At 42.3% G+C, this 24,593-nt stretch overlaps 2 protein-coding genes across 11 annotated transcripts in view; both read left to right on the top strand.

Annotated features, from left to right (window-relative positions):
- The window catches only part of LOC310870939 (oxysterol-binding protein-related protein 1-like), a 34,617-nt gene extending 21,483 nt beyond the window's left edge, over window positions 1–13,134 (top strand). For 6 of the 9 annotated variants that reach the window (XM_083782324.1, XM_083782322.1, XM_083782325.1 and 3 more), the window contains 11 exons: window positions 658–733; window positions 1,644–1,778; window positions 2,843–2,940; window positions 4,563–4,745; window positions 4,954–5,061; window positions 5,487–5,576; window positions 5,847–5,970; window positions 6,227–6,343; window positions 9,144–9,267; window positions 9,380–9,470; window positions 11,810–13,134. In XM_083782324.1, the coding sequence (XP_083638450.1) occupies window positions 658–733; window positions 1,644–1,778; window positions 2,843–2,940; window positions 4,563–4,745; window positions 4,954–5,061; window positions 5,487–5,576; window positions 5,847–5,970; window positions 6,227–6,343; window positions 9,144–9,267; window positions 9,380–9,470; window positions 11,810–11,912 (1,249 nt within the window). In that variant the 3' untranslated portion in view covers window positions 11,913–13,134. Of the gene's footprint in view, window positions 1–657; window positions 734–1,643; window positions 1,779–2,842; window positions 2,941–4,562; window positions 4,746–4,953; window positions 5,062–5,486; window positions 5,577–5,846; window positions 6,050–6,226; window positions 6,344–9,143; window positions 9,268–9,379; window positions 9,471–11,809 lie in introns of those variants that run through there. The other 3 variants (XM_083782323.1, XR_014570284.1, XR_014570285.1) reach the window with 3 other exon arrangements.
- Window positions 13,135–16,451: 3,317 nt separating this feature from the next.
- The window catches only part of LOC310870627 (laminin subunit alpha-3-like), an 88,742-nt gene continuing 80,600 nt past the window's right edge, over window positions 16,452–24,593 (top strand). The window contains exons 1-2 of one of the 2 annotated variants that reach the window (XM_083781885.1): window positions 16,452–17,059; window positions 17,636–17,785. In XM_083781885.1, the coding sequence (XP_083638011.1) occupies window positions 16,787–17,059; window positions 17,636–17,785 (423 nt within the window). In that variant the 5' untranslated portion in view covers window positions 16,452–16,786. The remainder of the gene's footprint in view (window positions 17,060–17,635; window positions 17,786–24,593) is intronic. The other variant, XM_083781886.1, reaches the window with a different exon arrangement.

The raw sequence follows: 24,593 nt of genomic DNA, 5'->3' as shown, positions 1-24,593 counted from the left end.
TACTTGAGTAAAAGTACTAAAGCTTTGGCATCAAAATGTACTTAAAGTACCAAAAGTAAATTACACATTATAAAGAATATCTCATTTCAAGTTTTCAAAGGTATACAAAATGTTTAGAAAATATGCAACGCATTGTGAGCTTGTAGATCAAGTAAAAGTACAATATTTGCCTCTGAGATGTAGTGGAGTAGAAGTAAAAGTACAGGAAATTGGAAATACTCAAGTACAGATACCTCAGAATTGTACAGTACTTATGTAAATGTACTTAGTTTCTTTCCACCACTAACACATAAAAATAGCGATTTCCACTGGAGAAAATGTATTTTTAACAGCACTATGAAGGGCCTCAGATTTCAGTCATTCCTCTTTGAATAGTTTCTATTTAAGGTTGTGATACAAAGATAGCCTGACGAAGGTCAAATAAGGCCGGCACGTTGCTGTTTCCTTAATAAATTATTCGACTGCATTTGAAGACTGTGTGCGGGAGTTTTTCATTTTTTAAGGTTTTGATACTAAAAATGTATTCCTGTATTTCAGCAGAATTGACATTGGTTGCTTCTCTCTCTCTCTCTCTCTCTCTCTCTCTCTCTCTCTCTCTCTCTCTCTCTCTCTCTCTCTCTCTCTCTCTCTCTCTCTCTCCCTCCTGCCATCCCACAGAACATGTCTACCAAATCCCATGTTCTCCAGGAACGACGTTAGCATCTGGAGCATCCTCAGAAAATGCATCGGCATGGTGAGAACGGCCAATCCACCCAAAAATAACCTTCCCGGTTTGCTTTGATGATGATGGATCGCTTGTTACTTTATTTCCCCCGACGGGGAAATGAAGTGCTGACTCAAGACTTTGCCCTCTCGAGCAGGTTTTAGTGGAATTCGAGTAAACTTGGGGCGAAAAGTAGCCCAATGGTGATGACGTAGATTTGAGATTCCTCATTAATTTGCGGTGGAATTAAGTTTGATCATAATTACAGGTCTCATGGGGATCAAATACCCTCTCCAGTCTCTGCCTGGATTTAATTACACTTTATAATCTCTGTTTACCCTCTAATCCCCAATTAAATGGGGCTAATGGCTTCTACATAACCGACCTGATGGGCAAACACATGCGTTTTTTATTGGCAATAGAGTTTAGTGCCTGCTTTATGTCATGTACTCTTCTATGTATGTGATCAAGCATTTGATATTATTAGTAGATACGGAAGATTACCTGGTAAATCCATGACACGTTCAGAACATGTGGTACTGTGAAAATTAATGTTTCATCATGCACTGGATACATAATGTATTTAGGCTATATTCTACACATCGTAATGATGGGTGGGTGTCCTCACTGTTTCTTTCATCCTCTCTCGCTCCATCTCTCTCTCACTCTCCCCCTCTCTCCCCCTCTCTCCCCCTCTCTCTCCCCCTCTCGCTCCCTCTCTCTCCCTCTCTCCCTCTGTCTCTCCCTCTCTCCCCTCTCTCTCTCCCCTCTCTCTCCCTCTCTCTCTCTGTCTCTCTCTCTGTCTCTGTCTCTGTCTCTGTCTCTGTCTCTGTCTCTCTCTGTCTCTGTCTCTGTCTCTGTCTCTGTCTCTGTCTCTCTCTCTCTCTCTCTCTCTCTCTCTCTCTCTCTCTCTCCCTCTCTCTCCCTCTCTCACTCTCAGGAGTTGTCAAAGATTGCCATGCCTGTGATCCTTAACGAGCCCCTGAGCTTCCTGCAGCGGCTGACGGAGTACATGGAGCATACCTACCTCATTCACCAGGCCAACGCCTCCACAGACTCCATTGAGAGAATGAAGGTAGCAGCTCAAATAAACACATTGCCAGATCTATGAATTTAAAACCCCATATACTTGAATGATTTTCGTTTGCATCTACTGTAGCCTACATGTATATATATTTAGGCAGCGGTGGCCGAACGGTTTGCGGAGCGGTCTTGATATCGGAAGGTCGCTAGTTCGTATCCCCGGACCGGCACGTTCAAATTACCACCGCTGAAGTGCCCTTGGACAAGGCATTGAACCCCTACCATGAAATGTTCTATGAGCAGGGCCTGGCTGTAAACAAGTTCTTGAGCTTAGTCCAGTTACCCTGGGTAAACATAGTACCTTTCCTTTCATGTATGCGCATGACATCATCATAGCCAGAAGTTATGGCAAAAAACTACTTTCTGGCCTTGACAGCCCATACATCCAAACGGAAAAGTCCTATGTGATTGCATTAAACGACATTAAACAATGTTAAACTCACTTTGCCACTCAATTTGCTACTCACTTAAAGCTGCTATAAGCAATATTTCTCAAATATTTGTTGGTATTCAGACAGCCAGCAATGAGTAAAACGCTCAAAAAAAATTCTCTATGACACATCTAGGGGCCACAATCTGCAGATGTTCCTAGAAGCTTTGTCATTGGTCGAAAAAAAAAACCGGTCGAATTGACTAACCAATCAGGACGTAGACAGGCAAATCGACCAATGACGAAGCTTCTAGGAAAATCTTTGAATGCAGATTGCGGCCCAGAGACTACCTTTTTTTGGGAGCGTTTTACCCATTGCTGGCTGTCTTGAATACAAAAAAAAAGAAAATGTACATATTATTGCTTATAGCAGCTTTAATGCATGTGCATACCCTCTATAGTCTATACCTTCTTAGAACATTGCCATATCGTGAGACTTGACAATCATTGTGTATAATTGCTAGTAATTATTATTAGCTAATGATGTATATACTGCTCATAGTCTATGGTTTGTACACAGTAAAGCCATCAGTGTACATTTATATATTTGTAACTCGGAGTGGGACAATTTGGTTACACATTTGTACACTCTTGGTTAAATAAACACTCAGCATTTTACTGTGTAGTGTGTTGCAGCCTTTGCTGTGTCAGCTGTAGCGTCACAATGGGAGAGGACTGGGAAGCCATTTAACCCACTATTAGGAGAGACCTACGAGCTAATAAGGTGAGAGAAAATCTTCATTTATGCTTTCCATGATGTTTCTGTGAACGTTTTTCATTGCAGCTATCTTTGTCTACAATGTTGCCAAGTAACCATATCTGCCGATATCGATAACTTTTGGCTAGTTCCCATCTGGGTCGGCACAGCAGTTAATTTGCTTCTGTTCTCTGCGTCTTCCTCAGTCATATATTTTCTGCCACCTGCATATCCTCTCTAACTCCTCTATAAACCTCCTCTTTGGCCATCCTATTCCCCTCTTGCCTCGCAGCTCCCTCTAATCTCATCCTTCTGCCAATGATCCCCTCATCCCTCTTCTGCACATGTCCAAACCATCGCAACCTCACCTCCCTTGTTTGTACCCCAAACATTCTAACCTGGGCTGATCCTCTAATCATTTCTGATCTTGTCACTCCTAATGAGAATCGTAGCATCCTCAATTCTGCCACCTCCGCCTCCTGTCTTTTCGTCAGTGTCACCGTTTCCAAGCCGTACGGCATGGCTGGTCTCACTACCATCATTATCTTCCCTCTCACTCTTGCTGGTACCCTTTTCTGTCACAAATCACTCCCGATACTTTTCTCCATCCGTCCCACTCTGCCTGCACTCTCCTCTTCACCTCTTGACGTTATAGTCTATTGTGCCTGACTTCTTCTGTCAACTTTTGTCCATTACCAGTGCGAACAAGAAAGGCCTCAGAGCCGACCCACCCCCACCTTGAACCCTTCCGTACATACTTTCTCTGCCACGCAGTCACAGTATCACACTTCCTCTCTTGGAACCTTATCATATGCATTTTATAGGTTCACAAAGACGCAGTGTAACTCCTTCTGACCTTCTCCATACTTCTCTTGCCTAGCTTACACTACTCTTTCCAGGCAGGCATGTAGCATACACAGAGTTCCTCTGTTGTGCACACAGAGTGAGCTCAAATCAATACTTGTGTCCAAATTTGTCCTTATTTCACTCTGATGTCTTGTGTGAGGGGACACACCAATATGTGCTGTTCGTTTTGTATTTCAGTGCTGTACTTAATGCTGTGGCTCACAATCTTTATACCACTTTACAGTAGTTACTGTACCTTTTTGTGCTTTAAAATCGGTGCCAGGAGGCCTATACTATCTAGTGAGGAGGTCCACTAATAGTTGTGTGGCGAAAATAGCCGATCTACAAGCGATGTAGATCCTGTGAACTTACTGTAAGTATTAAGCAAAATGGATACACAGTCAGTGCTTTCCCACTGTGGCCATCTCTGGGTCTAAAACAGACAAATTGTAATGTGCAGAAGAGCAGAGAGATGACAAATTAATTTCAATAATTAAATGTCATAGTAAGATGTTGCACTCTGTATTAAACGTTGTGTATTATGTATAATGTATTATACATAGTTGTGCACAAACGCTTGGAGGGTACAAGAGGTTTTATTGTCTTCATTACATTTTTTCTCATGCCGAAGAAGGTCAAACGACTTGCAATTAATTGGATACTTGCACAGTATTTAGAGTGTGCGGTTGCTCTTTTCTTTCGTTCAGCTCCAGCACCTCAAGTTTTTTTGTTTGGTGGTTTAGTTCACTTTTCTGACATTATTTGTTTTCATGAAAGTTTTATGGATTCTCTCTCTCCATCAGAGAGGACTTGGGATTCAGGTGGATGTCGGAGCAAGTAAGCCACCACCCTCCAGTGAGTGCCTTCCATGCTGAAGGACTCAACGAAGACTTCGCTTTCCACGGCTCCATCTACCCCAAACTCAAGTTTTGGGGCAAGAGTGTGGAAGCCGAACCCAAAGGGATCATCACTCTGGAGCTGCCCAAGTGAGTGTTTCGGCAGTGCTTCATACATTACAGTTCAGTGTTTTATTTATTCTTGGTCGCACGTCGTCGTGTCTCGTGCGAAACACCAGCATGCAACTAAAGTCTAAATTAAGCGTATCGGTTCACACTGCCTTCTCAGGTGAGCAAGTGCGGTGGAAATCATCACTAATTGATCAGTGTTGGATTTGGTGTTCTTTTCCTATTGCAGATATAATGAAGCATACACCTGGACAAACCCCACCTGTTGTGTCCACAATATTATTGTTGGCGAACTTTGGATTGAGCAGTATGGCAACGTGGAAGTGATCAACCACAAGTAATACAAACAACACACCGATTCCATATAATCTCCTGTGTATACAGTACTGTGTGTGCGCACGAGTGCTATGTGTGTTGCAGTATGTGTATGTATGTATGTATGTATGCATAATGCTAATCTGTTTGTGCATTTCGGCGTGCATGGCATCTTTGCAACAGATCTATGTGTATAATATACACATATATCTGTTGCAAAGATCAGCACAACACTGCAGATATTATCTGCAGTGTTGTGCTGATCTACTTTCACATGCAGCATATTGATCGTGGCAACAGAACTGGGACAGTTCCATGCCATTAGAAAGTATAATAGAGAGAGAGAGTGAACCGAGTGGTGGTGAATGTTTGAAAGCCTTGTCGTCATGCAGCATGGGGAATGCTAAAAGAGAATTGGTAAACACAGAGGCTGTCGTTCTGTGACAGGACAGGGGAGAGATGCAGCTTGACGTTCAAGCCCTGTGGCCTCTTTGGCAAAGAGCTTCACAAAGTGGAGGGTTACATCCTAGATAAAAGGTATCTATCTGTATGCTTTCACTACCAGTGGCTCATTAATTCGGTATAATGTTCAGCAATGTATCTAGGTATATTCTAATAAAATTGTTGCTCATTTAGTTAATTAGCTTAATTGAATACATATTGTTATTGTGAATGTAATGACAGTGAATAAAGGCCAAATTTGCAGACTCCTATAATAAGAGCTCTAATTGTCAGTGATGGCACACGTTATCAGAAATGCCTAAAGCTCTGTTTTAATAACCTCTTCTGTTCTTTGCATATTGGCAGCAAAAAGAAGCTCTGTGCACTCTATGGCAAATGGACCGAATGCTTATACACAGTAGACTGCGACACCTTTGAGGCACATAAGAAGGCAGACAAGAAGAACGCGGAGGAAAAGAAAGCCAAACGGGTATTCTATATGCTGCGAAAACTATTACATTCCTCATCACTGTCGACTGAGTACTGTAGCTCCAAAAGTTTTTGGATAAGTAAGCAAAAAACAGATATTCAAAGTATAGTAATGATGACCACTGCACTTAAACCCCATATATTACGTTGTACAATGAATGGCAGAAATTGCTGATCTACAAGCTCACAGTAGTACTGTTTATTTATTTATCTTCAGGTTGAAAGTGGTTAATGTGTTTCTATGTCTCTCTCTCCAGCCTAGTGTGGATGAGGAGCCAGAGGAGACGCCTCCGCCTGAATCTGAGACTGTGCAGATGATTCCAGGCAGTGAACTCATGTGGAGGATATCCCCTCGCCCTGAAAACTCGGCCCAGGTAAGAGGACATGTTACAAAATTACTCGAGTCGTGGGTCACGACTCAAGTAAAGTAATCTTTCGTACATTTTGTGTTTTATTTTAAAAACAAACGATGCACCACTGAAGTTGTGCTTACCCCAGTGATGTCACAGGTGTACAGTCCTGTGAAAACTATGCAAGACAGAACTGACCAATCAAATGGTTTACAGCTGGTTCACTTTAGATACTGTGTGACATTAAATCTTAGCCTTTTGCTGTGTTTAATGTAGTGTGGTGGTTTAGTATACTTTGATTTAGCTAATTAATTTTTGTACGTTTGGGCATTAATCTTGGTTACAGTTTGGCACTGTTAGTATTTAGGTTTTGGGAAGGTTAACTTTCGGGATATTTTGGTAGGGCGTTTTTCTAACTTCAGTCGCTAGTCCCTAGCGTAGCGTCCCTTTTCTGGGACGAACATTTTGCGGAAATAGCCGATCGACAAGCTCACAACATGTTGCGCATTGTGAGCTTGTAGATCAGATACTTTCAGTGAAGATATTTGGTGTAGAGGGGAAAAACTTCAGTAAAAACACAACCTTTTCTTTTTACCTTTACCGTTTTTTTGCCACTACCTTCGGTGGCTGGGACACTCTCTTCATGGAATAATAGACATTATTGCCATAAAGTATGAATTGGGTTGATGAATATTTTGGTGCTTGCCCTGCCCACAAACCATAATCCATTATAATCCATTCTCCGCACCCAGTGGAAAACAACAAACAAATGCATGAAGAGCAGAATTAGGACTATACCCTCTTATTATCAAAATTACCAAGAGGTCATTTACATTTTATGAACACCTACTGTAATGTAAAAAAGCCACTGCTCATCTGTTTAGGCATAATGCCTGAAGAAGGTCCAAAGCTTGCAATAAATTGATTGTACACAGATATGAGTGTGCCGGAGCCTCCCTTTATTTTTTATTTTTTTCCATAACTACCTACTAAAAGAAAGCGACCCAGATATGCTCCATAACAAAGTCCTGGTTCCTCAGACTCTATCAAGCACAGCTACCAGAAATGAATCCTGATGGACTAAACCAGATTATAAGAACACAAAAAGAAAGCTACCTGACATACTGGAAAGACTCAACCCAAATCAAGTGCTCTGTGGGATTATGAGAAGGATAACGTTTTTTTGATTGATTGATTGAAATATTTATTAACAGTTTGTAGAATTTACAGTACATTTTAAGCACAAACTCAATACAAAGACTGTCAACTGTGAGTGGACGACCCAATTAAGCATTACACTTGTTTACAACAGGGTCCACATTGTTCAATTCATCAAAACATTTAAAGACATACAAACATTTAGAGACATACAAATAGACATTTCTATGTAGCTAAAGAACAGAACAGGAATTCATCATATGGGAAGCAAAAAAGGGAAAAGATACAATATACAGTGAGGGAAAATGGGGGTGGGGGGGATTCAGATTTTACAGAGGCCAGTTTCGAATTGCAGCCATCCGTAGGTGCCCTTTGAGAGCGGTTTTGAAGGAGTCAAGGGATTCACATGTCTTAATGACTGTTGGTAGGGCGTTCCACATTTTGGTGGCATAGGAGCGAAAATAATTTAGTCCCTTGTTTGTGCCGAATCTGGGTTGTACATGGTTTGTTGCACTCCCTCTGGTGTTGTGGGTGTGGACTTCGTTTACATTAAGGAAGTATTTAGACAGGTACATGGGTATCTTGGTGGTGTATCGAATCTTGTGGACCAGACCCATTGCAAGATGCTGTACTCTGTCGTCGACCCTAAGCCATCCCAGCCTGTCAAAGTGGGCAGGGGTGAGGTGGGTTCGGGGGGTGAGGCCAAGTAGGAGCCTGACCAGTTTGTTTTGGGAGGTCTGGAGCCTTGTTTTAAGGGCCTTTGAGGTGCTGTGGTACCAAGAGGTGGATGCATAGTCAAAGAAACCTTGTACGAGGGCTCCTGTTAAGGTCTTCAAGGTGTTTTTGCTGACCAGTGAGGAGATCCTGTAAAGGAATCTTGTTCTTTGATTGACTTTTTTGATTACGTTGGTGGCCATTTTATCACCGGAAAGATTGGCCTCCAGGATGGAACCTAGGTAGGTAATTTGATCTTTTCGTGTGATAATATTGTCACCCACTCTAACCAAGAAGCCATCTGCCTTGCTGAGTTTACTATTTGATCCGAAGAGGATGGATTCAGTTTTTCCCAGGTGTAAGGATAGTTTATCAGCGAGCCAGGTGCAGATTCTACCGAGTTCAGAGCTGAGGGTCTTTTCAACCTGCAGTTTGTTCCTGTCCGAGACCAGCAGTGCTGAGTCATCTGCGAACAGGAACAAGTTGCAGTCACAAGCTGAAGTCATGTCGTTAACATAAATTAGGAACAGTAAAGGCCCTAGTATGCTTCCTTGTGGGACGCCACAGCTCACTGGGAGGGGAGGGGACAGTGTTCCGTTCACCTCCACCATCTGTTCTCTCCCCTCCAGGTAGGATTGCATCCAGCTCACTGATGTGCTATCAAAACCAATAGCTTTAAGCTTGTTAACCAGTATGGAGTGGTTCACGGTGTCAAAAGCCTTTTGGAGGTCCAGCATGACCATGCCGCAGTATTTTCCAGCATCCACCTCGTATTTGATCGCTCAAATAGAGGAGGCATGTGTCAGTGGAGTGGGATGTTCTGAAACCAGATTGGAAAAATAATTGGAAAAACGTTCTATTTCAAGCGCTGATTGTACTCTCATTTTACTTCTGACACATTGTTTCTGTCTCCGCTTTATACTGTATATTGGTCTCATTTTCTCCATGGCAGTTCTACGCCTTCTCTACATTTGCCATGCAGTTGAACGAGCTGGATAAAGGCATGGAAGAAGTTATGCCCCGCACGGACTGTCGTCTCAGGCCTGACATACGTGCCATGGAAGTTGGAGATATAGGTACTGCACACGACACTGATCCTCTGAGTCCACCTTATGTCACGTTTTAAAAACCTTCATGTGTTAGTTATGTGGACGTTGTTTAGTTTCATAATATTTCCATGACTCTTAGATTTAGCAAGTGAAGAGAAGAAGAGGTTGGAGGAGAAACAAAGGATGTCCCGGAAAAATCGTACCAAATCTAGCGAGGATTGGAAAAATAGGTAAAGTCCCGGGAGTCAAAATGTCAATTATCTCTCCTATAGAATGCCGTTTGTGCTTTGCATTCACCCAGTGCTGTGGCCTGTGGGTAGATCCGCTTTGCTGATTGCTTTCCCGTTTGTCTTGTGGTTCTCTCCGTCCTATGCCATCCCTACCATGCCACCCCACCCATCACTGTTGTCATTGAGAAGGAACCCTGCGCTTGACCCAAGGTTTGGCTCACTCACCATGCCCTGCTTTGCATTGCTAGCTTAGTGTTGCATTGGTTTAGTCTAGTGGTTTTCAACCAGTGGTCCTTGAGGGGGGGTTCCAACTTCCAGGTGGTCCCCAGCTAAATAGAGAGTTGGTACTTGGTAACCATATGGACCCTTATTAGATCTTTAACTCTTGAGAGCGTAAAATTAAACCTAATGGACTTTTTCATTTTACACTCAAGAGTTTCATTATTGTTAAACATCTGCATTACTTAATTTACAAGTTTTGATCAACTTTTGCCTGTTATCTCTTTTTTTTTTAGTTTAGTAAAAAACTAAAAAAAAAAGAGATAACAGGCAAAAGTTGATCAAAACTTGCCTGTTATCTCTCCTAATGGTACCAACATCAACACCATGGAATTGTGGACAAAATCTTATCCAATGACAACAAAATATTATTTAGTTTGGGTTCTGTGTGGCTAAATCTTATCAAATGATGGTCCGTGGCTTAAATACTGAATTAATAATGGGCCTTGACATGAAATCGGTTGAAAACCACTGGTTTAGTCTCCAAAATGTTACACTGCCCTCATCAGGACAACACGCCCAATTGCAAGCTTACATTTTTGCCTCTAGTTTGAGGGTGGTAAAGTTTTGCTCTCTTTAACCACACAGTGAATTATTTTCTTCCACAAATGTGCTATGCTGATGAAATATCAGTGTAGCCGTAGAGATTCCACAGTATTGTGAGGCAGATGAGGTGTTCCTGGTGTGTGGGTGTGTGTGGGTGGGTCGGCAATTGTCCACTAACGATGTGCCAGTTTGAATAATGGGTAACACTGTCTGTGAAGCCCATTTCGATAATAAATTATAAAACCACCACCATGTATTATACAGAGGGTTATTATAATAATGATGTCTTGTCCTAAGGCATTACAAGTTAGACTGTAATACTTCTTAAAGTCATGTATACACAATTATTTTCTCTACCCATTTTGCAGGAAGGGTTATAAAGTCTTATTTTAACATTATTATTATTCATAGTGGATTGATTGATTGAGTGGGTGGTTATTACCGTAGCATCTTTATGAAAACGGATTGTCTGCTTCAAGTAAGGTGCAAAAAATAAAAGTTATACTTACCTAAATACATGCATTCTATAAAAAAACGTAATCACTCTTTTCTTGAAGCAGACAATGTGTTGTGGCACCAAAATACACTAATGTCCTACATAGTCACACTATAGGTACAATAGTGTAGTGCATCTTCATTCCTCAGACATGTATACAAACATTTAGTGGCACCCTCTTGTAAATAATACAAACATTGGCATGGAACAGAAATTACTCCGTTTATAGATTTACAAACGTCAACTTCTTCAACTTACAGTATCTCTGATATGCACTATTCTGCACCATCCTAAAGGTCAGAAATTACTTGATCGATTTTACTCATTTAAGCTAGGTTTCAACATGGAGAAAGAAATCCCATTTGACGCTGTTGAGATAAGTAATGAAATATCACCTTAGAGAAAGCCATAACAATGTGTTAATTTCACAAGCACTGATAAGTTGCTTGTGTCTCATTTTCACATTCCTCATCCTCAAGGAAAACATTGGCTGTTTGCCACTGTGCCTTGGGTGCTTGTTTGAACGGCTGGCGTAGCAGTCTGGGCACCTATAGGCTGCTAATCCAGCCTGACAGCGTGTCGTCTGTTCGAATCACCATCCCGACGACCTTTGCTGCATGTCAACCCGGTGACCCCGCCATTTCTCTCCCCATTTCCTGTCACTCTACTGTACATCTATCAATATAGGCAATAAAAGGCAAAATAAATAAGTGCTGGCCAAACACCCGCTCCACAGCGAGGTGGAAGTCAATGTCATGACAGATATTTTGGGGTGGCATCTTGAGTGGCCACCCCTTTAAAACCATGCATGCTTAGAGGCCTTGTTGTCCAAATTAGTGCAGATTATGGGCGCGTTCGAATATAGCGCACTGAGCGCACTGTGCAATGCAAACTAATAGGCGAGTGTGCTCCAGTGCGGTATTTCCGAACGTGCCCTTCATGTCATAATCATATTGCACCCAATGACATCACTTCCTGAATTTGTTTTGACGTAAACAAATGGCATTGCTCCTGGCAGGTGGTTTCACCAGGGACCAAACCCGCACAACAAAGCTCAGGACTGGCTCTACGTGAACGGCTACTGGGAGAGAAACTACCCTCAAGTGCCTGACATCTACTAACTACAGACGATTAGTTATGTACCATACAGAAACATCACCTATCTAAACCTCATTCAAATTCTCTCAGCTGTGTATTCGTTTGTAGTAGGGCTCTCTGATGCAGCTTACAGCTTATCAACATATATGAAACTTGACAATAAATGTACTATGACATCGTTTTCTGTGTAGAGGTACTGTGCCGGTAAGAAATAGGCCTTGGCGTGAAAAAGATCCCTGGTCTGTCTCTCCAAGTGAGGTGAAGCCATGAAACGTTTTCTGAATCTGATGGGAGCTGAGTGGCATCGAAACGTCTGAAGCATCAGTTCTGCAATTTCAATACTAAAAGCACAAAGACAAAGCGCTCTTAAGCATGTTCCATGATTGGATATAGTTAGGTTGTATTTTACATTTATTCTATTCGGTAAAAGGAGTGTTTTAAACTTGAATGTGAATCTTCAGAGCTTTCTTGTGTACATTTGTGTCGCAGACTTTTACCGTCTGTCCTGTTTACTTGCTCTAGAGATCAAACATGTCCATTACATTTAAAGAGTTGTTGGCTATTCGTGGTCAATCGTGATATTTTATGTATCTCAGATGGAGATAATTTATTCAGCTAAGTTGAATCATAACTAACTATGAATTTCAAGGTCCGTTATGTAGAGGAGAATGGCTGTATTGCGCACAAATCCCTTTCCGACTCTTTAGTCTCTGTAGCACTTTGATCTTCAGATACTGTAGCTAAACTGACAGAGTTCTGGAACTCTGCCCATATAAAGAATTGATTCATTATTTGTGTGCGTGTGATAGTTTTGCCATAGTCATTTTAAATTCTGGCTGTTTTGAGATGACCATGCATAGATTTGATCAGACTCTTCCTGTTATAAGAAATGCATGTGTTGTGCATCACTTTTAACTATGCAAGCGTTAGATACACAGTAGGGCTATGTTCAAGAAAAAGAAACTCACTTCATGTTCACAACACTTAAATGCACTGACTGAACACATTCCTTTCTATTGTTGTGAATAGCTGCAGTATATTTTTAATTGGCTAGGGTTATCGATCATCGGATACAATACTGACTGGGCCCTCGGTAGTGGTTTGATAAATGCACGATTCTAACTCTCACTCTTTGTGTATACCATGACAGACTAAAGGAAGAATTTCTATTGTTGTTAAATAAAAGCCATTACTTGAACATTGCGTGTGTTGTCTTATGGCCCTTTCTTAAGACTGGGGTTTGTACGTTACTGTTCATGTGAACAAGTGATAAAATTGTAAAGGAACAAAAACAAATTAAATCTGTTTATTACTCTTCCCTCAGGCCATTTTATTTAGCTTATTAACAAACGTGTTTGTTAATTAATAATTATTCTTGTATAAACTCTTGGTGCTGTCAAGGTCAGTTAATGTTCTCTCTTGGACTGCAACAAAGGACAAAGACAGCATTCATGTTGCACAGATTGTTTAACCCTGTAATACCCAGCGTTGCAATAATACATGTTTTAATTAATATATTTTTTAAGGATCTTTTTTCACCTAAACGTCATCATTGATGTTCATTGCAATGCCATTGGTCATGATATTTGCATATAAATACCCCCCACAGAGGCTGAAATTCACACAAATTAAAAATCTCTGGACTCTTAGCAATTTTGAACCTATGACCTTTGACCCTGATAAAGGTAAGTAAAATAACTTATTTTGTGATCATTAGTATGTCTAGAACATGTTTTATTTATTATTGTGAAAGATATCCCCCAAATTTAAATTAATTTATTATTATTTTAATAATTATTATAAATGTGCATAACATTTGCAATATATATATATATATATATATATTACATAATTTCCTCTGATAAGTCCTAGTAGTAAAAAGTAGTAGTAAGGTTGAAATCTATTTTTTGCAAGTAGAAATTAATCCTGGTTTTACAGGGTTAATGCAATTATCCTGTAACAAACTTAAGTGACATATTAATACAACTGTTGCTTGATATTGATAAACTGACTTTTATTAGGCCTACTACTCTCAATATTGAATGTAGACCGTGGATATGGCAGATGTAGGCTGTGTGAGTGAGTGTTTCATCCACTAGGTGTCTCCCTATGATCAATGTAAAGGTTTGATGAAGTGGGGTGTGGGGGAAAGGTCCAGGACCAGGGGATCCCTAGCTAAGTCCTTTGATTGTTATAACCAGGGCTGCCATATTTCAGAAAATGTCAAGAGTGAGACTCTAGTGTCTTAATGTGTTCGACGCCGTCCGAAGGGCGGCGGCGAAAAAAAATAGCTTTTTTTAATGTCGATTTGGCCCGTTTTAACGTTGATATTTAACCTTAACACTGATGTCTTCACCTCCATGCCAGCTGCTCTCCCTGCACTGACAGCCTCCTCATGCTTAAAGTAGAAATGAAAAAGATATCTATCTATCTATCTATTTATGCTCCTCAGACCCAGCCAGCCAGCCAGCAAGCCACACACATAGTACTCAGACCCAGCCAGCCAGCCAGCCAGCCACACACACAGTGCTCAGACCCAGCCAGCCAGCACGCCACACACATAGTGCTCAGACCCAGCCAGCCAGCAAGCCACACACATAGTGCTCAGACCCAGCCAGCCAGCAAGCCACACACATAGTGCTCAGACCCAGCCAGCCACACACATAGCTCCTAAGGGAGTACTCAAAAAATCTTCAAAAAACTGAAGAGGCTACTGGAGATTGGAGAACCTGATTTGGACATGATCTGATGCAGGAGTCAGGACAATGTCACTATGACAGAAAGAGAAGATGGGTCTGGCCACATTCATTCACCCCATAATCTCAGTGGAAATTGGGGAATATGTCAGAAAACTGGAATGTGGGAAAATTCCTTATTTTTACATTTTCTTAGTTCAAACACATCTGTGGGCTCTCTCTCTCTCTATGAACAGAAACAAGTCGCGATGCTGCCCCTTCACTTCACACACACACACACACACACACACACACACACACACACACACACACACACACAACTTTGTCCCTATAATGTGCATGGGCTATGGCACCGTTCCACTTCCTCATATCACGCAAGAGACGCCGCGGCCACACACCAGTTAAGAAGAGAGATAGTCACAGGTCACTTACTCACTTGTTGTAACTTGTGGGGGCTATATTCTCTTCCATGAAAAATATTTCGAAGCGATGTTAAACTCCGCATGGCTCATTTCCATGCGTCACACAGACACAGTCGGACCCTGCTGACGATTTGGTCCCTCCTGCATAGGCTATATCAGCGCTGCATGCAGATCGGCTATTTTACCGTTCGTGCGACGTGCGTTATTACGCGGCGGAGCCGCAGAGAAAATTGTTATTTATCATTATAATGCGTGTGAAATGGCATGTGTGGCGTGGTGCGTGGTAAAGGGTTAAATTGCGTGACTGTCACACTCAAAGGGTGAGACATGGCAGCTCTGGTTATAACCAAATGGACCCTTAAGTTATGGGTTTATGTTTGGGTCTTTAACTCAGACTTATGGGGGTCCGTGGCTTAATTGCATACCAAACTGGCGCCCTTGAAATTAAATAGTTTGTGAACCACTGCTTTAAAATCGTGAGTGTCCTTTTATATATTTATTACACCTGTGCGTTCAGGGCGTTAGTGTTGTGTATGCATGCCACTGTTGCCACAAGGCCCACATGAAATCGTAAGTGAATTCATAACTTTAGAAATTCGGCTCCCCTCCCTATAGACCGATTCACAGAGGGGTGCCCTGGGCGCGGCCATTACTGAGGTGTAATCCATGGAGCAGGTGCTCCGTAGGCCAGGTCTAGCTAATCAGTGCTGCTGCACTCAATGGTACACCTCAGTAATGGCCGCACCCAGGAAACCCTCTGTGAATCGGTCTACATAGGCCTAAGTAGGCTACTGTTCTAAAAGATTGATACCCTCCCCAGTTCTCTTGACTCTTTCTACTTGTAAGCCTTCTCGACCAATTGTTCACACGCTCATTAAAGGTATATTCAGTGATTTCACTCAAAAAACCTTAAGTTTCGTTTTTGGCTGTGGGACCCAGCCTTTCGTCCAATCAGGATAGAGAGTCAAAAACGAAACCTAAGGCTTTTTGACCCCCAGGAGTTAACTGGGGACAGGGAGGAACTCCTTATATGGCCAGCACACTCTATAGTAGGGAGGATTATCACAACAAAACAAAAAAATAAGTGATATTTGAATTAAGTGAAATCACTGAATATACCTTTAATCCCATAGCCTACTAATATAATATGAGAACAATTTAAGCTCCAGGGCTTTTTGCGTTATTCTTTTTTTATTTATTTATTTTACCGTAGACTGTACCTCTGTAGGCTACAATCTGTAAACTGTTACTAAATAATTAGTAGGCTATTCAATCAATCAAAACTTCCCAATAAGAGCAACAAAAAAAAACTCGAGATGGCGCCACCTGTCCATTGAATTGAACTCCATTGAACGGGCGCCGCTTTCAGAGATTTTGATACGATATGCGCGTAAATGCAGCCAGGTTTGTGCGCAGATAAAGGGGACCTTTGCCCCCATGCAGTCGGTGCGTTACTTTATAGCGAGAGGAGCTCTCTCTCTCTCTCTCTGACCATTGACAGTCTGACACCTGATACTCCCCGTGTGGCAGCCTATACTGTTTGAAGGAAACCCGGGAGGAGAGAGGAGAGGCGTTCATTCGCTTGGAAACATGCAACGGAAAACGTGGTTTGTAGAAGAGCAGGCTTCATGCGTACGCAGTAGAAGTGCCAGTTGTCCTTTTAAAAGAGTTTGATGCGCGCTGTAGCCTACTGGGCACATTTCATGGAGATGATGGCATGAACTGCAATAGCTGCGGATTGCTCAGCATCTACAGGGGGATTTATAAACGTGGAACACCATGGCGAGAGGGATGAGAGGAGCAGCTCATCTCGGCGCTCTCTTTTTTACCTTGTCGATATCATTTTTCAGGGACGTTGTTGTAAACGGACAAGTATTGTTCAACGAAATCACGGGGTTCAGTTTGAGCCCGGCCTATTTCAATCTCGCCGAAGGGGCACGGATCTCTGCCACCGCCACCTGCGGCCAGGATGAGACGGGGAGAGCGCGACAAGACTTGTATTGTAAGCTTGTCGGGGGACCCAGCTTTAGAATTCCTACTCAAAATGTACAGGTAAGAATGAAGTGGAACTTATAATTGGATGGTTACCTTTTTCTATATATGCATATAAATAAAGGTTAAATAGGCTATAGTCTCATTCTGGGCACCTGCAAAATATATGGGGGGGGGGGGGGGAACCTAAAAACGAAATCTGAGTCATTAAACTGTTGTCCGGGTCCCCGCCAAATGTTCCATTCCCACTTGCTACTAAATGAGTCATTAAATCCCCGCAGGGAAACCTGGCAACTCTCCCTGCCCTGACCAAGTTGTACATCTGCCAAATAGTTTTACACCACCATTGTGTTTAGCCTACTCCCGAGTTTTCTAAATGAAAGACCCTATCGACTTATTTTGAAGGATCGTTATTGCCACTGCTGTCTCTTCTCAATGAGGCATTGAGGCCTACACCTACTCCATTTGGATCATGCATGTAATTTAGGCCTATAGCCTACTTTAGATTTTTTTTAAAGGTATTAGGTATAGGACTCATTCTTGCTTGATGGCCTATTTTCCCTTTCGTGTCTAACACTGACACCACCTCTCATATACTTACAACTTACAAGTGCCAATGATTTCCATCCACTGTAGGGTTTCTGCGACTATTGCAATGCCGATGACCCAAGCGACGCTCACCCAGTGACCAATGCCATTGATGGAACAGAGCGCTGGTGGCAAAGCCCTCCTCTTTCCAGGGGACTGGTCTACAACGAGGTGAACGTCACTCTGGACCTTGGGCAGGTGAGAGATCAACACACTTGAGTCCACTATAAGGAATTCACCTACTGTATTGCATGACATGCAAATGACAAGTGTTCTGTGGTGACAGTATAGAATATGACACTTGGATGTTGCAGGAGGGAATAGAGGGATGTTGTATTCTGCCTCAGCTCTTGGTGTACTGATGTGAGTTGAGTAGTTGCATTATGAACGGCCTTCATCACCTGATGAAGGCCGTTCACGGCCGAAACGTTGTGTATTAATTATGGTGTTTTGAATAAAAAGCAAACACCTTGGAGCAAATCTGTGTGCGGACTCTCCTCTCTTCATTGTACTTACCTTGGTCCAGCACCAGACAAGAACTGGATGTGCGCTAGCCACCTACCTTTTATATTTTGTGTGAGGTGGCTGGAGGCCTTCGGTTTGATGAATATACCAACAAACTCGCCTCAAAACACAGTCGCCCCGGGCGTACAGCCAGCAGAACTACTACTAGGCTGGTATTCCTAAACGTAACCCAAGTAAACTATGCTTAAACGTTTAAACCTAACCTTATTCCTAACCTTAGTAAAACTGTGGCAAAAGCTAACCATATTCCTAAACTTAATCCCAGTAAAACTATGCCTAACCTTAAACTTATTTTAAACTCAGTAAATCAGATAAAAAAATAATACAAGAACCGCCCCACTGAGTGGTCAGCGTGAGGTCGAGGGTGAGCGTTTTTTAAGGCGAGCATTCTGTGAATTCCTACCAGAAATCCTAGCTCTTCATTTGCTGTGTTTTGGTGTTGTCTCTGCTTGTCTTTATAGCCGTGAATTCTTTGCATTTTCATGTTGTTCTACTGCCAAGTAGAATACTTCAAGTGTGAGCCTCCTCGTCTTAGTGGTGGTCATGTGAGTGATGTCCTGCAGTTGGCATATTGCCAGGAATCAGATTCACGCCTCTTTGGTCGGGGGATATGCGTCCATTATGACCCGTGTCTGTGGCAGGAGTTTGGCTCATGGCCCATGAAATTGCACCTAATGCTCAATTATCCACTGTGAGGAAAGAGAGAAGAATTCTGCCCAGGGATTAGGGATCAGAGGGAGGTTAAGTCTTGAGTGAGGGAGTGCAGGTGGAGGACTGGACCTGTTGGTTGAGGCGGCTATATGAACTGAACGTGGGTCTGGGGTATGTTTCAGTTGGACAAACAACAATAAAACACACTGATCCCATTCCCCCCCCACCCCTGAGCTGAGTGAGGGGCCACAGAGGCTAAATATAGCATTATATGCTTTATGAAAGGATGGATGCATGCAGGGCCTCTAGGGATGTCCTAGTCACTTTAATACGTGGTAATGCTCTGTTTATTTGACAGTGGGGGAAGTGGTATTGCGGCATGAAGAGACAACATGACACATGACATAACCCTGCCTTCACCTGTCACCCTGTATCTGATGCAACCTGTGAGATTCTGAACACGACGCACTTGGGTCTTGGTGGTCTTAGAGTTTTTTTTTGTTTTGTTTTTATCTTCTTTTTTTTCTTTTTTCTTCGGTAACAATTGTCGTTTTTTGGAAGAGACACACCATATTTTAGTGGAAAAATGCTTTCAAATAGTTGTAATGGGAGAATTGTGGGTTGGCACCTTTTATAACATGTGGCTTTTAAATTCAGCAAACTCAGCGAGGTGCTGCCAAAACATAATTGCAAGCATTCCACTCAAAGTGATAAACCCATTAAGGCGTAAACATCCCAAGGCATATCACTTCGACTTAATGATATAGGTTGTATATGGTGAGAGTGTTTCGGTAGTTACTTATTTCGGCTTTGATATGGGTTTTGTTTGGACCTCTACCTGTGTTTAAACCTCAGGTGATATATGACTTACAGGGCACTTTATGACTCTCTTCCTTCCTACACATTATGTAAGCTTGCACACCTTTCAGGCAAGGAGAGAATTGTGGGAGATGTTGTGGGAGGCTGTTCAACCTGAGGCTCTGAGGGCTTTGTAGATGCTAAAATACTGTAGAGCAGTGGTTCCCAAACTTTTTCAAATTGACACGAATTGGTCCACGGACCCCCATTTGAAGAGATATGGCCACAAGACGTACCAGGCATATGCCCGGTGGGCATATGTTAAATTAGTTGTCTGTTGGTTGTGTATCATTGATGTTGTACTGTAAATGTGGTGTGGTGTTTAGGGCTTGTATTTCAAGTATTTGTATGGGCCTCGACCCGAAACGTCAGTAGAGTATCTGCGTGCTGGTTGTGGTGGGCCAGTCCGGGCCAAATTCCGCAAAAATGTCCGGGCTGAATATTTGTCTCAGTCCAGCCCTGCCAGGGACCCCAATAAGAGAAGATTTTTACGGCTCTCGCAGTGATTCTCAACCCGTTAAATTTCAAGAACCCCCAGTTTGACATGCATTAGTCTACGGACTCCTATTTAATGGCATTTCTATCTCTGAGACCTCAATTTATAGTAAAATCAATGTTAATTTAACTCTTGAGAGTGTACATTTTTACACTCTCAGAGTTACAGACCCATAAGGATCCATTTTGGTTCCTAACTATCATTTAGCTGCGGACCCCCTGGAACTCCCTCAAGGACCCCTGGGGGTCCCCGGACCCCACTTTGGGAACCACTGCTGTAGATGATGCGGTCACAGAAATGTGTGGGCTGGATCCAGTTGAATGAGTCTTGTGGTTTTCTTTTAAGGCCAACGCAGGTGCCTCCCTTCACTTGAGTTATCTTCAATCTCTCTCAGCGGATATATCAGATAATGGCATATAAAATGTTTATGTATGAACGGCAAGGTTCAAAGGCAGAGGCTTCTTTGACGGCCATTTCCGTCTGCCCTGTGATCCTTGTTTGAAGTAAGGGCTGCCTTAGTTAAGCTCTAGTGAAAGACTAATCTACCCAATAGCAAAAATAGCCTCTTAAAGGATTATACCAATACTGTAAGAAAGGTATTCCTGGAGAGTCTTGATAAACTACATTCATTTAACATTTTAGAAGAAAAGATATTGGTCCATCAGTGGAGAAAATGAGTAGATGTACTGTACTGTATGCAGCATTCATCTTGTGTCAAGATCATGAAGCTTCATGCTCAATGCTCTTTACTTTTGGCTTAGTGTTGTGTCTGAGACTGGCAGAGTTCTTGCCTTTTGATGTGTGACCCATGACAAATCCTCTAGTTTATTGTGTCTGGAAATGACCTTGATTGGTTTCTTTTGGGTTCTTTAGGGCTGGTGGATCCAGTGGGCTTTGGTAAAATGTCCTTGGCAATTAAGTTTGTCTTTGTTTTAGTTATTTTTTATTCTATATTCATAGGACAGTGACCCATACAGTTGTATCCCTTCTTTTTTTGCTAATTTATCTTAAGGGGCTGATGTGCCTATAGGTTAGGACCATTTTAACACAAGCTTATACCATGGGTGGCCCCACCCCAAACCACCCCAAACCACCCCAAGTCACGTTCCAGTAATATTTGGCCTTGCTAAACTATTTTCAGGACATGGGTGGCCACTCATTGTTCTAGTGAACATTTGTACCATGTATTGGCCTGTCAGTTTTTCTCGGGAATGTATTTTTAGGAGCCCTGACCACATGTATAAATCTCTACGACTGGTCCAGAGCAGCCCACGTGAGACTGAAATGCCAGGGCTTACTGCCGTCTGTGCCAACTGATGACACCTAAATCCTTTTGATTGGTGGCTTTCTGACGCGGAGCAGACATTGTGCTGTGCACTATTGGTTTGAATGAACTTCTTGATTAGCATGTGCACATTGTGCAGTGATATGTATAAGGGACTGATTTACCTTCTTTTGTTAGACCTTTTTCTATGGATTATACCTGTGGATAATGTGTTCTGATTTAGTTTGTGTCTAGTAGATTACAGCTCAGAGTATAACCGCTTTTGTGGTGTGAATAGGCTCTAATTGCCTTGGAAAGCGGCATGTTGTGGAGTGGTTATCTACGACTGGTGGTAGGATTTGAGAGACGCTTGTTCTCCACTCTGTTTTGGTCAATACCAGCCAAGTGTTTCCTTAGATCTGAAAATGCCCCAGTGTGATAAGATTAAAAGATCAACACAGAATTATGCTCTTTTGGGAACAGTTAGTAGGTTTTGTCATTTCCGCCTGTTATTTAATTCTGTCAGACTTGGGAGATGGAGGCTTCCAGGGCAGGAATGCTTTGAAAGAGAATTCCTCTATAACATAATCCACTCTCTGGGGTCTACCTCCATGTGCACAACATTGATTTGAATGTTTAAAACGCACCCATCGCTCCCTTTTGTGCTGAAGCTCTTGCAGGCTGTATTGTATGACATCCTTGCTGCACTCTCGGATGCCCACAAAGGTTTTATTCTTCTCAAACCTTTCTGAAAGTGACCTGACCTTCTCTTTTCACTGGGAAAATGGATTTAAGAGGTGGGGTAAACTGGTGGAGAGAAAACGCACGCACGCACGCACGCACGCACGCACGCACGCACGCACGCACGCATGCACACACACACACACACACACACACACACACACACACACACATTATGTTTTTTAAACATTGACAATATTCAAACCCAAAATTATGTCTGACATCACATCGCTGGTACACTCTGTCAGGATGTACTGTATGGCTGTAATCCTATAATAATAAAAACATTATAATCATCAGCTGCAGCAAAATGAGAAACAGTTAAATCTCACTATTATTTCACTGGCTAAAAGTTTCACTCTCTAAACATTAGTATTACAAGCCCTGGGTAGGCAACCCGGCCTGGCAGAGGACTGCATATTCTAGTTCTGTACTAAATCTAATCTAACAGTAACAACAAAAATCTGTTCGGTGCCAGGTGGTCCCTGGCACAAAATCTTTTCACATGGGGGGGGGGGGGGGGGGTGTAGCCTTATACCTAACAAAAGCTAGTTAGTAGTTACCAAAGATGACTGTAGTGAATGAATGTAGTGCAGTTGTCACTTGGCAGGGTCCTTGTCAATCTCCTTACAGACATGACTGTCTATTAGACATGCCCCTGGCTATTGCTGTGGTGATGATAGACGTGACGTAAGTGCCTGTCTTTAGCCATGGCTGCTAGAGGCGCCAAGCCAAACCGGCAGATATTTACAACTCCACTAGCAGCCCACCTCGTGCCAGTTAGCAGCAGCAGCAGCAGTCTGGCTTGGAGGAGTGTACATCACGGGGTATTGCTGGACAGCCGTGGCTCCTAAACCTGGCGCTCTATTGTGGAAAAGATTATGAGGGATAACTTAGGCATTATACACCTTTTCATGTCAATAGTACATATGATATGGGCACACACAACCTTTTCCTACATGCGATTTAATGGATTTTTTTCACATTTTGATTGTAGCTTAATTTGACTGGTTTCATTTAGTGTTAGAATTTAGTGTGTGAAGTTGTAGATAATAGGTGTAGACAAGTGTTGCATGCGCTCCTCTGATGCAGTGACCACTCTATTTTTTGTAGTTCTGCTCAGTGTCCCATCTTAAACGTGGACAATGACAAGTAAATACTTAGGGGTATTCAATTAGATTAGACCAGGGGCCACAACTGTAGAATGATTGTGTGTGTGGGGGGGGGGGGGGGGGGGCGCACAGTGTGCGCATGAAGCGTGAACATTTGTGGGTTCTCAAAATGCATTTTGTGCTCAAACACGAAGATTTATGTATATATTTCTGCACAGTAATGAGCAGGATAATATATAGGTATACTGTATGCTACCTTAGAATAGATGTAGATCTATTTGACAGTGCATAAACATAATTGCCTTGACCATAATGACAACCAACGAGCACTAGCTGGAGACACACACACACACACACACACACACACACACACACACACACACACACACACGCACACACACCTGCCCTCTGCAGTGCTCTCGTCTAGTCTAATGTGACTGAAGTCCCCTTGAATATCATTAAGTATTACTGTCATAGTGTCATTATGGTAATCTCACACTTCATATCACACACACAATACCTGTAACTTTATTATTCCCAGAATTCCCCCCCCCCCCCCCCTCTTCCAGGGGCCACAAGGGGGCGCTCCACAGGCCGCCATTTGAATACCACTGCCAATCAAGTGTTTTTATCTGTGTTTTTGGCAGAGGTGCCCCGATCAGGTTTTTGGTGACCGATCCCAATCACGGATCGAACCCCTGACCTCCCTCCCCTGACACTCTAACCACAAGGCCACTGTCTGGTGGACTTGACAAAGATCGGTTTCTACAGATCGGGTAAATTGCCAATCACCAATCGAGTTCATTTGTAGTGAAAATCGTCCGATCACTGATCGGTGGCTGATCGATCGGATCGGAGCACCTCTAGTTTTTGGGAGATGTAGGAAAGTCCCAAGCTCTAATAATCTAGTATAGAAACATTTTATTTAGATGAGAAGCATACATCAATTTGTCCAACAAAGAGCATGCTAAAGTTGTACAACACACTCAGCCGTTGTCAAACTAAAGTTACAAAACTCAATAATATAGTTATTTCACATTCTCTTATTTGTGCGCTCTCTTTCTTAATTTCTCCCCCCTCACTAATGCACACTCAACTTACATGGCAGCTGTTGATGTTTTTGTTCTACATCTTATACATTCAGAACAATGAGCAGAACCTTATCAAATGCAATCTGTGATTGTCATGTTCTGGGATGATACTGTATTGACTATGACACACTTCTCAGCTTACACATCACACAAGCTTTGTATCTTAGAATGATTTGTTCATGTTCTTTGAATTTTTCAATTTCTTAATAGTATAAACTAACTAGTATAAACTGACTATTTGTCATTTGAAGTATTGTTGAATCTGAAC

This window comes from Protomyctophum parallelum, assembly GCF_964188405.1.
Source record: "Protomyctophum parallelum genome assembly, chromosome: 14".
NCBI classification, from domain to species: Eukaryota; Metazoa; Chordata; class Actinopteri; order Myctophiformes; family Myctophidae; genus Protomyctophum; species Protomyctophum parallelum.
This window is presented reverse-complemented; position numbering and strand designations above follow the sequence as displayed.